Source organism: Ochlerotatus camptorhynchus, unplaced genomic scaffold (assembly GCF_037179485.1).
Source record: "Ochlerotatus camptorhynchus isolate MF236.1 unplaced genomic scaffold, CSIRO-AGI_Acam_v1.1 ptg000244l, whole genome shotgun sequence".
Classification (NCBI taxonomy): domain Eukaryota; kingdom Metazoa; phylum Arthropoda; class Insecta; order Diptera; family Culicidae; genus Ochlerotatus; species Ochlerotatus camptorhynchus.
Window position 1 is genome coordinate 290,197 of NW_027040734.1, and position 16,959 is coordinate 307,155.

The following is a 16,959-nucleotide window of genomic DNA, read 5'->3' on the forward strand; positions in this document are numbered from 1 at the left end:
TGGTCCGTAACTTTTCTACAATGTTTTTAAGTATTTAAAAATATGGTTGGACTGTCAAATTAAATAACTTTAAAGAAAACAGCAACTTCCTATCATCATAATTTGAAAAGTTATTCGCATTTTTTGTGTGTGAAAATTACCCAATTTCCAATATCAATACATTCTAAACGTTCAGAAACAATTAGGCCATTCATTGAGCATGTGAAAGTTCAAAGAAAATACTGTAAAATATTGAAGGAACCAGATCACCCCCGTGTGACCCTGTATCGAAACACTTAAACTTAAAACAAAATCGATTATGTCAATAAACAATCCTAAAATCATTGATTTTTTAAATTGGCTCATTCAGCTCCTAATCATTTCAAATTTTCAAAAAGGCTGATGCCCACATTCATCAGGATTCAGTTCAAATTGTTTGTTGGAATGTTCACTCAAATTATAGGAAGTATTAATTTTTATCATCACCAATATTTTAATAGTATTCTAGTCAACTACATTATGAACTGCTCTTTTGTCATGACGTGTCAAGAAATATCAATATTAAATATACAACATTTCAAAATATTTTAATGATTTTTATATATCAATGTTTGTAGGTAGCACCAAAACTTTTAAAATAATTTACAGCTCTTTAAATATTTAAATAAATGCTTACGCCAAAGCTTCAGAATCAGTTAGTTTAGCAGAGCTTTGAATTACTAAAAGAAATGCTTGCTCTTTTTGATGCAGTTTGTAACCCTCATGGGTGACAATTATAACCCACCCTTTTAGCGTGTTTGCCATGAGCGTGTGTCTTGTTTGTTATGATTTATTTTTGATCTGGTCGCACGCTCGGCAACATACTCTCCACTGTTTAATTCTAGATAGAGCTGGAATTAGGGCGTAACAGCTTTTGTAAACAATGGCTTCTCTCGATGATTTCTCGAAAGACATAACTCTCCCTGGCAAATCAACATTACCATCGAATAGGAGAAGACTTCTCCTACCCGATGGATATGTTGATTTGTGTAGGCGTTCTTTGAGTTGCTAGAAATCAACGACAGAAGTCATTGTTTACAAAAACTGTTACGTCCTTATATCAGCTCGATCTAGAATTTGTAAATATTTTAATTTGTTTTTTTAGTAAATTTTATTCGTGTCAGCATGTTTTTAGGATTATAATGTAGCGTAAAAATTATCGTTTTGAATTGTCTCGCGTTTGTAATAAAATAAGGTCCCGTTTCTCCTCCCGCTGCAAAAGCAGGCGAATAAAAATTAGCAGCATAGCAGTCGAGCGCGGTTGCAATAGAACGATGGCGGTTTTTGTTATTGTCCGTTAATGTAAAAAAAAACGGGAGAAACTTTCAAACCAAGCTTGGAGAACAACGCGTTTTCTGCCCGTTATTTTTATTTTAAACCCGAGTGCTTTGTGCCTTTTACGCGGTGCGCATTCGCTGGGGCGACAATTCCCATCATCGTCGGGTGTATGATAGTAGAGTTCCCCCGAAAAGTGCCGGCCCGTGGTTTTGAAACACGGCACAGTAGAGTGTAGGATCGCCATTGCGCGGAAACTAATCATTAAGGATCTCTGCGCTACGAAAAGGATCCAGAATACGCTTGCCGTTCTCGCAACGGAAGGCAGCTAAACAGTGAAGAAGCGGAGGATACGCTTGGCACAGACCGTGTCTGGAGCCGACGTGCACAGCAACAACCACCACCGCCGTCGTCGAAGGGCCCCACCGTGTGACAACGAGGACAGCGAGGACAAAAAGGGAAAGGTCAAATTATTAGAATAGACGCCTTATAAGGAAAATGGCTCTAAGGTTGGCCTATGGATCTAAGATTGGGCCCATCGTTAAAAATCTGCTATTTATCAATTTTATCTAGAGGAACACGTCATTGGGACGGTACTATTTCTGGATGGGACCAAATTAGGAGCATTTAGGCCGACATTACATACGTTTCCCCTATTTCACTTTCTCTCTCCTTTTCCCATCATTTTCACCCATATCCGAACGTCTTTGGGGGAAGTACCCTTGCTCGAGGCCGCCTTGCCGACGTAAAATCGGGCCAGCAGAAAAGTTAAATAGGTTGACAGAAAAGCCACAACTTATAACTTCACATTAGTTATTCGGATTTTTTTTAGGATTTCATTAAAATTAATACTCATCATTAGTTCAAATTGTCTTCTCTACTCGAATGCATATGTAATGGCCTTACAATTATTTTGAAATTCATTTCAAAATTTTCTTTGAGCTTTACGCAAAGCTCTCCTTAGAATACCTTGGAATTAATTACTGAATTGTCTTGAAACATTACTTCTTTTAAATTATCTTCCAATTTTTTATCTCAGTATACGATTCCATCGATATTTTACTCAGAACTTTCTTAAAGCTCTCTGCTGAATTTTCCTCAGTACATATTCTTGAAATTCTCTCGCTATTCTCCTCACCATCGCCATACAATGCTCCTACACTGATAAAATTCGACACATTTTTATTGGCGAATTTCCATGTAAAATGCCACATGATTTTCATGTGTCCACACATAAACAGATTCCACTCAGAAGTAAACATGAAATGTATGAGTCAAATGAATAGTATGTGTGGTTACACATGAATTGTATGTGTACACATAAGAGCTATGTGTCCGACACATATATATCATTTGTTTATCACATTGCAAAAAATCATGTGTGGGACACATAAAAATAATCATTGAATTTTTATTAGAGTACCATGGAGTAAGTCACTTTGCCACATTGTGCCCTTGTAAAACCCTAAGAGAAGAGGTGACAATACGGGGGCGAAAATGAACCACTTTTCTGTCAAACGTGAACCAGCTCCTGATTGGCCGATTTCATGTGCGTAAGATAGAGATAGAGATAGATAAAGATAGAGATAGAGATAGAGATAGAAATAAAAGAGGAAGAAGCCAATTGTCACCTCCTCCTCTTAGCTAAAACCCACACAAACATACTTCAAACCCCCTTTTTTAATCAATTCTGGCACCAGTGCTAAAAATGTTTACATTCGATTGTTATTTTGAAACAACATTAAACATTATGGATCTGGATTAAAAAGCTCAAATCCGAAGAAAAGGAAGTCCGGAACCGGTTGGGATCTGCAAATACAGCAGCATCAGGAGGAACAGATACTAGAAAATGTGAAGATGCCAGAAAACCAAGACAAACACAACGAAACAGTTTCCGATTTCTGAATGTCAGTCCTGTACCACCGAGAAACCGACATGAATGACAATAGCAAAATCAATAAAATTTCTGACCAAAGCACACTACTGACATCTGGCTCCATGTTCGCGGGAAATATTTAGCTAAGTCATAAAACCGCATGCAAAAGTTATGAATTGGTTCGTGTCTGATCTATTCTGGACAAATTATTTTTATCTAGATCAAAACATCCTATGGTTGTGACAGTTTGGATCACTGCACATTTAATTCTGCCGTTTACGATTTTCGGGCATAAGTCAGAATTAAGTGTCATGTCGGTTTGTCGGTGCCTGTACTGCCTATAATTGTATATCAGTCCCATATGGAAAAAGCAGGCATTGAGAAAATGGCGGTCGAAGTTACGAAGTGCAACCAATTCCCATGTAAATATTTGAAAAATCATAGTAAATTAATTGATAGTTTTTTCAAGTTAAAATTAGTTGCAATGCAGCTTGCATGTTTTGTTATTTCAGCGAAAAATATGACAATTCAAAATGCAGAACTTTAACTTGAACTATGGACGACTGAATTTTAGGATGGGACTGATATGCGATTATTTTGCTTGATAGGACAAACTGACTTGATGTTGTTTTCACATTTTTCATGATCAAAATCCATAATTTTATTTCATAATCTGAAAGTAGATGCCATTTGATAGTGGATGGCGTAGTTATCTTAAAATTGACGATAATCCATATGGGACTGATATACGATTATAGGCAGTGGGAGCTGCCTCTTTGGTGTCGGTAGCATTGGTACTCAGTTGAAGGAAAAGAAGAGTGACTTATCCTATGTCTCCTACCCAGGAATTCACCGTGAAGTTCTCCTTATGACTTTCTTGTTTTGAAAAATCATTTAATTCTCACATCTGGAAAATTGTCAATATCCTAGAACTACTAAAATTTGTTTGAATCCAAACTTGTCAGAATACATACTTAAATAATTTCAAATCTCAGACATATGATTGATTTTATTCTAGGAATGATAAAAAGTCTGAATAGTAATGAACGCTTCAGAATTTTTTAAATTGCTGGCCTTCGGGATCTCACCTTTTTGTTCAAGTCCAAATGGTCAAAAACATTAACAAATAGGGGAATTTACGTATTCTCGGCAACCTAAGCAGCCAATGAGTTGGATTACCGAGGTGAAGCAATCACTCACACAACCACTGTACGATACACGCAAGTACACGTAATACCCCGTTCACATTACAGCCTATATCACGTAATATAGGCTGTCTTGCAATGAGCACTCATACATAGGATTTCCAGTGAAAACTTGATGTATGAGTGCTCATTGCAAGACAGCGTATATCACGTGATATACGCTATAATGTGAACGGGGTATAAGTAGTGACGTCACTACTTACTTTTACGTTGATTTTTTGGTTTACCAACCCTATTTCACGATCTGCGCCACCTCTCTCTGTACCTCATTGCTAAGCAGCGACCTTCTTTCTATAGCCTTTTTCTCTAAGGCTCGCACACATATGCAGTATTGGTTTGTTTACAATCTTTTGCTGCCAGCTGTTCTAACAATTTCAGTCGAAAGAATTGTCAAAAACTGTTTTGAAACACATTTACAAAGCTCCAATCTTCTCTAGTGAGAGCGAGTATTGTCGGCAATCAGTTTTTCTTCGGCAACCGTTCCATTTGAACTGCATGTAAATCTGCTGTTCTATTATCGGCAACTCGAAATCAGCTACAATTTGTAGTGCGTGTGTTGCATTTCAAGAAAACCTTGCTAGATTGCTTTTTCTCAGTGGTAAAAATATAGTCAAATTGAAGCTGAAAGCATAAAGAATCGTTTGCATGCATTCAGCGAAGTGTTTTCGTAAGAAAATCCAGTGAAAATAGTGTTTCAATTTGTGTTGCCGAAAATAGTCTGTCATGCCGAATCCGTCATTTCCCTACCAGAATCTTGAAAAAATGTCATAGTTCAGATTCTTTAAATCTTTTTTAATTATTAGATTTTGATTAGTCCGTATGTTGATTATTTTTTTTCCTGTATCTGGGATCTTGAAAATACGTCAATTATCTTTGAATATTTCCCAGAATTTTTCTTCTAATTCTGATAATTTAATTTGAGCATCTCTCAATTCCCCTCAGAATTCTTCTACAACTTTACTTCTTTAAAATTTTCTTCAAAATGCCCATTTAATTGCACCTTTATTTTTTTCTGAATTGTTATGAAATTTTAGTCATAGAATTCTTATCGAAGTTCTTTTTAATTTTCGTTAAATTCACCTAGCATTCTCCTTACAAATCCTATTTAATTAGCCTGTGGATTTTTGTTTTGATCGGCAACACTAATTCATGCGCACTTTCATTGTTACGATACCCATTATCACATTCCCGAAGGGTAGTGTAAAAGAGAAACAGATATTGCATTAAATTCTCAATATTTAGTTTTGTAAAATCTAAGCAATTTTTCCTTCACTCAGGGAATATTTTGGTGACAAATGCCACCTTTGCCACCTGCTGAGTACGGTGCTGAGCATACCTTGCAATCGTCCCAACATTCCATTGAAATAACGCTGTAAGTTTCATTGGAACTACCAACAGAATTTCTTAGTGACCCAAGAGTGTTAATGTGACTATAATAATTTAAAAAAAATTGTGATTCATTTGAAGCTCTCTTAATATTTTCTATAGAAATATATTAAAAACTATCTTGGAATTCTACACAAGTTTCACCAAGAATCGGGTTGTCCTTACCTTGGAAACAATTCTTAGACTTCATCGAAGATCTCATCACCACTATCTTCTAGTTTGAACTGTTTTAGATTACTCTTTAGAATTATTTTCGAAGTATTCCTAGAATGTTCACCTCAAAACTCTTTAGGAGTTTTAATTGAAATTATTTTCTCTAATATTTTCCAGCAGTCCAAGAACCTTGGCAATTTCAGAACATTCATTATTTTCATATTTCAAATTTGAGATCTAGGAAAATTTTCAAGCTCACCAAGTTGAAAAGTTGTGGTGAAGACATGTTGAGACATCGTTTCGATCTCGTTGAAGACTTTTTTTTCTTCTAATAACACAAGGCATCCCTTCCACGCACACCCCCAATCTACCCCTTCAAACAACCTACCTTCGGCGTAAACCGGTTCCTGCATGACCTCATGCGTAATCGGGCAGATAAACTCCAGCGGAATGTCGGTGGTCTTCGATGCCAGCGTAAACAGTAGCGACCGGATGCCGGTGATGTGCGAATCGATCGTCAGATTGTTGGTCAAATCCCAGATGACCACGGAGCGATCGTTCGAACCCGAAGCAATCACGCTCGAGTCGCTGTTGATGGCCAAACAGTTGACGTAGCGCGAGTGTTCCGATAGCGTTTTGATGCACGTTCCCTGCTGGTTCCAAATCTTAATTGTCTTATCGAGGCTGCACGATATCAGCAGTGTGCCGGTTCTGTTAAACCTGTGCCAAGCGTAGGGAGGGAAAATTTAGGCCACATAAAAATAGAGCTCATTAGACAATGAACAAGCTCGTTCAATTCATATCGATTGGACAAGTTGGGGCGGCGATGCTGATAAGAGCGTCGTCGTCGACATGAATCGAGATTTCAGTTTGGTCGGGCTGGGCCCACGTTATTTACCTCACACAAGTCACCGAACTGCCGTGGGCTGCGATCGATTGGAAGCAGCTGGCGTTCATCACTTTCGTGCTGTAGATGGTCGATTGGCCGGCGAAATGCTCCTGAGGTGTGTTGGGAATGAGGCGAGATTTTTTGCTCCGATCCACGTTGGCAGGGATGTAGAAAAGGCGCCAAATTTTTATGACATGATCCGTACCGCACGTGGCCACCGTGTAGATGATCGAGCAGTTGTCAGCGGCTGGCGGGTGGAATTAGGGTCGGGGTTGAATTGTTTATAAGGCACAACAAAATGGTACTCACGGTCAGCATGTACGATTTTGCAGAAATCTGCCGAGAGGACTCCCATGTCATGCGCAGCATCGATAGAGCAGTCCGCTTTCGCGATTTCGGCTGTGGACACAGGAAAGGATATTATGTTTAGCCAACAGACTTCTTTGGCCTGGTCTAGTTAGTATAGGCACAGCTATAAAGCAAAATCATGCTGGAAGTAGCGGATTCCATTCCGCATTGAGTCGAAGATTTTTTTTTTTTGAAGCTGGGAAATTCCCGGCTTCCTTGACTCGTTATCAACAGACTATTGTAATCACAGTGAGCATGCATTAGGGCGTATACGCGATGATCGATTCTATTCGTCGATTTTCTCTTAATAACTCGCTAGATTTAACGTTTCTCGGTGCGTTTGCTGTTGCTTTTGATAGCCAATACAACCTGTTACTACTCTGCATTGAACAAATTCTAGAAAATTGTTTCGATTAGCTGTAGCAATGCAAAGAGAAAATCGATGGAGATAATCGATCATCGCGTATTCGCCCTTATGCATGCTCACTGTCCTAAAATTTAATTTTTCCAGCATTTGGATTCAAAGATCGATACAAATTTGAAACCCTTTGCGCCAGTACATCAATCTTTATAATTTAATGTAATAAATTTATATTTTTTTTTTCTTGAAAAGAGGCATGCTGTTGGGTTATTATATAAGTTATTAATCAAACTGGGGGTAATTGATAGAATGAAGCATCTTAAAGCTTCTGCTTTGACAGTTATTTATTGAGAGCTTTCAATACCAACAAATGCATGAATTTGTATATTTTGTAGAAATGAAGTCGAGAATATTTCCAACCCCGAAGATTTACTAGATCGAACCAGAAATTGAACCGCCGACTACCGCCTCCCACTTGGTAATACCGTGCCTTTACTGACTAGTTCAATTAACATTGTGTGAATGATGTTCTAATTTTGAATACAGTCAATCTTATTTTTTAGACCAAATAGGTAATTTACAAACCTTAAAAAACATGAACCCATTGAATCAAATAATCCAATGTCGGCACGTACCTTCGAAATCATCCTCCACGGCGTAAAATCGAATGTTCCCGAGCGTGCAAGCGGTTAGCAAGATACTCGAATCGCTGGAGAAAGCAATGGTGTGAATTGCTTCGTCATGAATCTTCATGTGTCTGCGGCCGCAAGAAGACAGAAGTTGAAACCAAAAAAAAAGAGGGTATAGAATTAAAAAAAAAAACCGCAACTCTGGCTCTCCTATATGGGATGATGAATGTGTTAACAGAAAGTACAAACTTGGCAGAGGATCGATTTCAGCTCCACTTAATACTTGACCGTTAACGTGACTTCACAACACACACACCACGATTATGCAATCACGTGAACTGATCATCAATGTGGAGCAACGCAATAAATATACAATACCTTTTGAGACTTTTGTCCTGTCCCCAAACGCAAATGCATCCACTGTCGTCGGAACTGACGATCAAGGTTCCATTTGGACTGAAGATGCATGCTCGGATCGCCTCGCCCGCTTCCTGCGTGAGCACGTTGGTCTCCTCACCGGTGGATAGGTTCCACAGTATCACAGTGCCGTCCACCGAGGCCGATGCCAGAACCGCACCCTGGAGATTTTTTTTTTTGTATAGAAAACCGTGATTAGAGAACCATTAAGAAATATTTGTGGTCAAAATCTAGAGCATTTTTCGGACCTAAATTCCTGAAATTTCTACATTACTAGAAATCCAAAACTTGGTGAAATGTTCAAGGTTCTGGGAATCAAACAGCTGTTAAGATCCTGGGACTAAGAGGATTATACATTCAAGATGTCAGCCTATGAAACACAGTAAGAGAGATCTCGAACATAAACCAGTTATGAAAACTCAATAATATTAAAAACTAGCTAACTAACTAAATTCTTGGACATTACTAATTGTTCCAGATCTCAGAATAACGCTGAGTTTGTCTTCACTTTGCAGACCCACTTGTAGTTGTTTCCTCCCTTTCCAATCCCACGTCCGGTTGGTCATCACCAGTGCTTCGAATTCCATTACGCGCTGTCTTCTTCTGCTTCTTCTTCTTCATTCCTTTATTTCTAGACCAACAATTGAAATAGGCGGAACAACGAAACTTAAACAATGCGACAGTGAGCTTGAGCTTGATTGACCGCCCACGGTTGCTACTCTGTTACTGCCAGATCAGCTGTAATTACACAGAGAACCAATAGACGATGCTTGGGACTACCCTAATAAAAATTGTATGGTTAATTTGCTTAACGACGTGTTCTGGGTATCATCCAAACCATTTGTGGAATAGTTCAATGATGTGGGTTATCGTTCGTTTATGGTTATTTTTTATTAGGGTAGCAGTCATCCTCAATGTGTAAAAACTGGTGATCTTAAATTAGGCAATACCAGCGCCGGCCGCGCCCGAATACAGGTCAAGAAAGGAATGGGAAGGATTGTGTTGACATGACACTCGCTTTGATGGAAGCCGAGAACACCTCTGCACTTCCACGAGGAATCACTGGGATGTTGGATAAGAGGGTTGGATTTGCAGCAGGGTTCGTTTTGGTTAACGATAAGCTGAATTGATGTCCGAACGATCATATAACGCGAAGGAGCTTGGGACTAAACCCACGGTCTTCTGCTCAGTAAGCAAAAACGTTTGCCACTAGGCAGACGAGCACCTTTTTAATCACCGAGTTGCTGTTATTACCATGTAGTCATATTAACAAATAAAACGATTGACGAATCTTGAATGTGGATGGGCCTGAGATTAGACTCATGATGTTCTGCTCAGTAAGCAAAAACGGTTGCTCTGAGGCCACCGAGCCCCTCATATCACATAATGCCGTTGCTCAAATTTGTGTATCCATTCAAACCCGGAACCAACGACAACAACGAGTTTCGCAAAATACAAGATACACAAGGGATTTTACCATAAATCCCTTTGATATGTAAGGACCTGGGACCGCGTTTTTCTGCTCAGTAAGCAGGCCACTGTAACCGACGATCTTTCAAATCCGAAAACTAAAAACTACGAAAAAGTACTTAGGCCTTCATTAAGTTCCACTTTCACCCGACGTTCAATGACAGGGTCCTATCCAGGATTACATCTGAAAAATCCAAATCTGACCAACGCCCACCCTAAACCTAAATCTGTTCTAATCCACCTGAAATGACTAACGAATGTAAGACTTTGACTACCCAGCCATGCAATAGTCTCATTCCGTGCCTTATGGCAACTTGATGATTCTATTGCGCTCATCTTTTGGCACCACCCAGGGGAGACTTGGTCCTGTACCCAATGCTTAACTTATCTCCATTCCACTCAGCTACTCGCAATTTCTTGTGATATAGTGGGCGGAATATTATTATATGAGACAATTCAATGCAGACGTCTTTCCAAATTTGGCAGATCGACAGGTAATCGGTGAGTTACCACGATAGTTGCTATTCAAAAACTCGACAACGTCGCATCGTCAACGCCTGCTATGAGAATTTTCCATTGCAGACGCCAACGAAATGACGTCATCGAGCTATCGATCAACTACCCTGGTTATCGCCTGGTACCTTATAGCACGATGCTAGGAGGCGAACCGGAAGAATCGATGAGCTACCTCTCCCCCATTGCGACAGTGAGCATGCTTAAGGGCATAAACGCGATGATTGATTCTCTTCGTCGCTTTTCTCTTTTGTTAATAACTCGCTAGATTTAACGTTTCTTGGTGCGTTTGCTGTTGCTTTTGATAGCCAATACAACCTGTTACAATTCTAGAAAACTTTTTCGCTTAGCTGTAGCAATGCAAAGAGAAAATCGATGAAGAGAATCGATCATCGCGTATACGCCCTTATGCATGCTCTCTGTCGAATGGCTTAAACGCAAATTTCCCAAAAATCACTTCCTTTATCGAATGGCTTTGTTAATTGGCGTGGGTGTATTCTGAATCTCGAGAAATTGTTGATCTAGATTTAACGTCGGTCTCTGTTCCGCAATCTAGTGCCATTTACCGAAGGACATCGATTGCCATCCATTGACGGCAATCGAACGTGCAGGAAGGCAGCTTCCACACCTGCCTATAGGATATCGCACCCATTCAAACACACATGGGCCGGGACCAACGACTTTACTTCCCTTCCGAAGAAAGACGTGACCAGAGATTTTTATGCCTCAGAAAAATCCGACCGACCTCTCCTGGGAATGAACCCAGACCCATCGGGGTGTTAGAAAGCAGTCACGCTTACCACTATACCACCGGCGCCGGCTATTTGAAAATTTAAGTGAAAATTCACCAATTCACAGTCTTAGGACCTAGTGCATTGTTCGGTTTGAGTTATGCAAAGTTTCATGCAAATCGGAGGAGGTCGAGTTTCATTGATCTGTCATTTGGCGTGAAACTGCTCATCTGTATTCGTCTTCACCAGGGTAGTTAATCGATAACCATCGATAACGTCAGCGTTAACGTCTGCAAAGGTGAACATCTGTAAGGACTGTTCATTAAAGAAACTGGACACCTGTTTATCAATGGTTCAGGGTTAAAACGTAACGAAAAATTGTGAATTTTCGCTCAGTGTGTAAAAACATTGTTTATTTTGGCAACACACCTGAAAAATAAAAAAAAAAATAAAAGTGGGAAATAATGACGAACGATGGGTCGGATCGAGGGGCGACACTATCTACGATGAAGGAAAATTTGTGTTTTGCTGTGAATAGCTGCGCGCACGCTGAGTAGATAGAAAGAAGATTGATGACGATTCTAAAGATTTCCTGCAAAAAAATGATGTGCAATGCGATTGTAATGCAATTAGATGCGAGAAATTGTAGAAACGCCTGGTTCGGTCCGAGGTACAACTGATAATAAATATTTATTCTCAGGCTTTAAGGTTGTTACAAAACCAATGGTTGCTTAGATCCTACATTCCCTCCTTACGTTTAATATTTAAAAAATTTAATATATTCAAAGTTTGTAATCTGCTAAGTATTTAGGTACATGTTTCGAGCGCTTGCTGGTAGCTCGGCTAGTCTCAAAAGGGCGTTTTCGACCATCGCATCGTGAGACCATCTGAGGTTCCGTAGTAGTTTGGCTGGTAGAGGGTTGTTCCGTTGGATTCGTAGTACGTTCAGCAGCAGTTGGAATGGCTGGTCCCATGTCATCTTCTTCTTGTGTGCCCTCAGAGGTTTTATGATTATCTGCGTCATTCTCCTGTTTCATCATGGGATTCGCATTTAGGATTCGTTTGGTGTGGTTCACGTGTCGATTGAAGATCACACTGCTTTTAATGTTCTTCAAGTGGAGCCGTGATCCGTCGCGTTGTATCACAAGATGAGGTTCGGGGTTGAAAGTGGTTGTTAGCTTATTTTTCTTGACAAAATTTTTCACAATCACATAATCTCCAACATCGATATTGCATTGCTTAGCTCTCCTTTTTGAATCCGCATAGATTCTTCCTTTTTCTTTCGCCTTCCTATCGTTTTCTCTTGCTTCAGTTTCATTGACTGGTCTTGAGTTTCCTGGTATTTTATCCCGAATGTTCCACCCAAACATCAATTCCGACGGTGAAAACTTTGTTATGCTGTGAGGTGTTGCTCGGTAAGAGTGAAGAAAATCTTGTAGATCATACCGCCAATTACGTCCCATAGTACAGCTTATTTTCAAGGTCTTCAATAAAGTTCTGTTTTGCCTCTCGACCAATCCATTTTGAAAAGCTGCATAAGGAACTGTATGCTTGATTGAGATTGCATTTGTCTGACAAAAATTCAAGAATTCTGCTGAAGAAAATGGCTGACCATTATCGCAAACAACTTCAATAGGATAGCCGAACCTTGCAAAAATTTCCCTCATTTTAGTGACTGTTACTTTTGCTGTCATTGAAGTAAGTACACACTTAGAAATAACTAATTTTATAAGTGACGGAATCCATCTTTGACATAAGAGATGAGACGTAAACAAACATGTCATGTAATATTAAGTGCTCCGAGACTAAAAATTTTGTTGCTCGACGAAAAGTACGTTTGATTAAGTTATATATCGCGTCTGTTATGACTCAAATTTATGTCAAAATTGACGCTCGTATATGTCACTCTCAGAGCACCTAAATTTACATGAGTTTTTCTAAGTGTGTATAGCAACTTCAACGTACCGGGAGTAGTAGTCTGTCGCTACAAGCAAATGGTAACCGCCAGGAATTTCCATGAAATCCACCGCTATTTTCTTCCACGGTCCGTTAGGCATCTCGGTTCTTGTTATAGGAAGTGTATCAGGTTCTGATACAAGCGTACATCCTGTGCAAGATTGGACGAATTTCTCTACCATAGAGTCCATCCTAGTCCACCATACTTTAGATCGTAGTCGACGTTTCATTGCTGCAATTCCAAGGTGAGGTTCGTGTGCAAGCTTCAAAATTTGGGTTTGTAGGATTCGAGGAATTACAATTCTTTGATCTTTCATCAATAAATGTCCATCACTGGTGAAGCATCCCGACATTTTTGCATAACGCATTAATGTTCTAGGCCAACGTCGAGAAGGGTACGGTAACCATGTAATCAGTTCTTGCAGTTCTTCATCTGAGTTTGTGGCAGTTACAATTTCCTGAAGGGTTATTGCCAACGGGCAAGCATCACTAGCTATCATTCGTACGATTCTTTCTGATTCTTCATCAAAGCTAGGTTCATTATCTGGTACAGATTGGCAGAGTCGTGACAGCGGGTCAGCGATGTTATTCTGTCCTGGACGGTACATTACTTTGAAATCGTAGGACATCAGGCGCAACTTCCATCGTTGTGACGGCTTCAGACGATCTCCAAAAATCACGACTAACGGCTTATGGTCCGTAACCAGATGGAAAAACTTCCCGTAAAGATAATAGTCAAACTTTTCACAAGCCCATACTAATGCTAAAGCTTCTCGCTCAGTCTGCGCGGTCTGCGCATACTTCTGTTCTGTCGGAGTGAGAGTTTTAGACGCATAACAGATCACACGATTGCGATTATCTTTCCCTTTCTGTACCAAAACAGCACCAAGGCCAACAGGACTCCCATCGGCAATAACATAAGTTTCATCGTCAACATTATAAAATCCAAGGGTATTTTTGTTAAGTAGAATCATCTTAATTTGCTCGAATGCTTGTTGGTGTACTGGTTTCCATTCGAAGTTTATGCCTTTCCTTGTGAGCTGATTTAGGGGGTGTGTAATGGTTGCCATATTTGGAACATGTCGATGAACGAAATTAACCAAACCAAGCAGACTTCGAACTGCTTCTGCGGACTTGGGGACTTGTAATTTTTCGATAGCTTCCAGTTTTTCTTGAGAAATTGAAATTCCTTGTGTAGAAATGTGATAACCCAAGAAGTCTATTTCCCTAGCGCCTGTGATAACTTTGTCAGCATTCAGTAGTATCTTGTACTGCTTCAATCTGTTATACACCATCAAAGTTCTTTCACGAAGCTCAGATTCGTTTCTAGCGGGGATCAGAATGTCATCGATGAAAATAATAAGCCATGGAAGATCAGCAAAAATCGTCTCCATAACTTTTTGAAACAACTCAGGAGCAGCAGAAAGTCCAAACATGAGCCTTTTATAACGGAATAAACCAAGGGGGGAAATGAAGGTGGTGATGTATCGAAAATCTTCTCGGATGGAAAGCTTGTCGAATGTCAAGTTTAGTGAAAATTTGATTTCCTCCGATTTTCTTCGTTATTTGCTCGAGTGTTCGAAGGACACTTCTCTAACTATTGCTTTGTTAGCCTCCCGGAGATCTACAATAAGTCTGACCTCATCGAAGCTTTTACGCTTTACTAACATTGGAGAGACCCATTCAGAAGCTTCATTGACACGTTCAATAATGTCCTGCTTCTCTAGCTCCCGAAGTTTTTTCAAGGTCAATTCTTCAAGAGGAAATGGTATGCGACGAAGGCTTTGGCGGACTGGAGTTACAGTTTTATCAACTTTGATATTAGCAACAATACCTGTACACATGTGAAGTTTAGAATAGATTTATTTAAATTTACCTGTATAAATTATTGCTTACCATCCATATGTGGGAACGATTCATCATTCACTGCTTGCAAAAATTTCACCAATCCAAGTTTGACTGCTGTGTCACCTGAGAGAAGCGAGCATTTCCCATTCTGGATCACGTAGAACGTAGTGTCGGTACTCCGACCGTCGATCATAGCTTCTGCGTCGACTTCACCAAGCACTTTCAACGGTGTATTTATCCCATAAGCATAGAATACTTTGCTGCTTCCTCTCCTGATAGAGTATGCTTCAAACCCAACGCGTTTCAACTTAGCCCAATCCGCTTCGCTTAAAACGTCTTCGTCTGCTCCTGTGTCAATCACGAACTTCAAACAAACTCCTCCAACAGATACTGGAACCAGCTTCTTTCCTGCTCCTAGATGGAAAAGATCAACTACATCTGAGTTGCGCTCGGTTCCATCTACAGATACTTCTCGTACGAATCGCTTTTGTTTACGGGAAGCTCCGAAACGATTGTACTGGGACGGTTGTCCGTTGGTCTTCTTCCTTTTTAGAAAACAGCAGCGGGAAAAGTGTCCCACTTGACCACAACTTCTACATTCGAGTGATTTGGCTGGACACGATGGATCTTTCGAATCATGTCTGCCATTGCATCGGAAACATCTGAACCGCCTTGGTCCTCCGAGTTTGGAGCGTACCTTCAAAATTGACTCTTCATTGGCCTCCGTTTCGACAGCGCTGACTTTTTGTAAGTTTCCGTTCCGATTGTCCAAATCGCTCATCTGTATTTGAACAGACTCGTGGGTACGACCGATCGCTACGATCTCCTTGAAGTTAAAGTATTTTTCCAGGCACTTCCTCTTCAGACTCACATCCGTTGTAGTTGTAATAATTTGGTCAGCTACCATGCTTTCCAGCTGATCTCCAAAATCACAGTAGGCTGCCTGCTTTTTCAGTCTGATGACAAAAGTGTCAAACTTTTCACCTACAGCTGGTTTCATCTCGCGGAACTTCTGACGTTCGAACGTTTTCGAGAGTCTCGGTACAAAGTAATCGTCCAACATTGACATGGCAATGTGGTACCGGTTCTCCATAGCGTGTGATTCGTCAACATGAACTTGCTTGACCACTTTCCGGATGTCTGGTCCACCGAACATCATCAGGGATTTGAATTTTTCCTCCTGATTGTCAACGTCCTTCCATGCTAGGTATGCTTCAAAATGTTCACGCCACTTCTCCCTCTCATGCTTTAAGGTTGTTACAAAACCAATGGTTGCTTAGATCCTACAGAAATGAAAGAAGGTTTTTCGAAGATCGATTCGCTAGTATGAGATTTGTTGAACATCTACAAATGAGATTTAGATGTGTCGCCCCCTCGGGTCGGATCAGCTTATCAAGTCGCAAATTAATTCCGAGGGGCTGTCAACTTGTGTATTTTCGATTCATCTACCCAAATTGAAAGGGCGTATTTTGTATTTTTCCGTATTTATGTATTTATAAGTTTTGTGTATTTTTGAATTAAAGCGTATTAAATTCTGATGAAATGTATTTTTCGTGTACAAAATATTTTCGAGGTATTTTTGTATATTTCATTTAAGGTATTGCTGATTGCATCTGAAACTGGACTGTCCCAAAAATGCAAAAAGTGTGATAAAAGTGCACGTTTCCGTCAAATCGTTTTGATGTCTTGGGAGCACTTATTGTTTGCATCATAAGGAATAAGTGCACCGAAGACACCAAGACGATTAGACGTAAACTTGCAATTTTTTCACACTTTTTTATAAGTGAAAACGCGCTTATTAGTCCAATTTGGTGTTGACTGCTTTAAGAAAATTTGGTCTGCAGCACAACGAAAAGTTAAGAAGAAAGTTGTGCAGAATCTAAT

The 16,959-nt window shown here is 39.9% G+C and overlaps 1 protein-coding gene and 1 pseudogene across 1 annotated transcript in view; both read right to left on the reverse strand.

The window, feature by feature from the left end:
* Nucleotides 1-16,959, reverse strand: part of LOC135704634 (WD repeat, SAM and U-box domain-containing protein 1-like) — a 32,057-nt gene that overhangs the window by 2,432 nt on the left and 12,666 nt on the right. The window contains exons 3-7 of the mRNA XM_065226112.1: nt 8,519-8,718; nt 8,147-8,268; nt 7,112-7,201; nt 6,812-7,049; nt 6,302-6,633 (exon numbers count right to left, since the gene is read on the reverse strand). Of these exons, the coding sequence (XP_065082184.1) occupies nt 6,302-6,633; nt 6,812-7,049; nt 7,112-7,201; nt 8,147-8,268; nt 8,519-8,718 (982 nt within the window). The remainder of the gene's footprint in view (nt 1-6,301; nt 6,634-6,811; nt 7,050-7,111; nt 7,202-8,146; nt 8,269-8,518; nt 8,719-16,959) is intronic.
* LOC135704562 (uncharacterized) lies at nt 14,983-16,283 on the reverse strand (annotated as a pseudogene).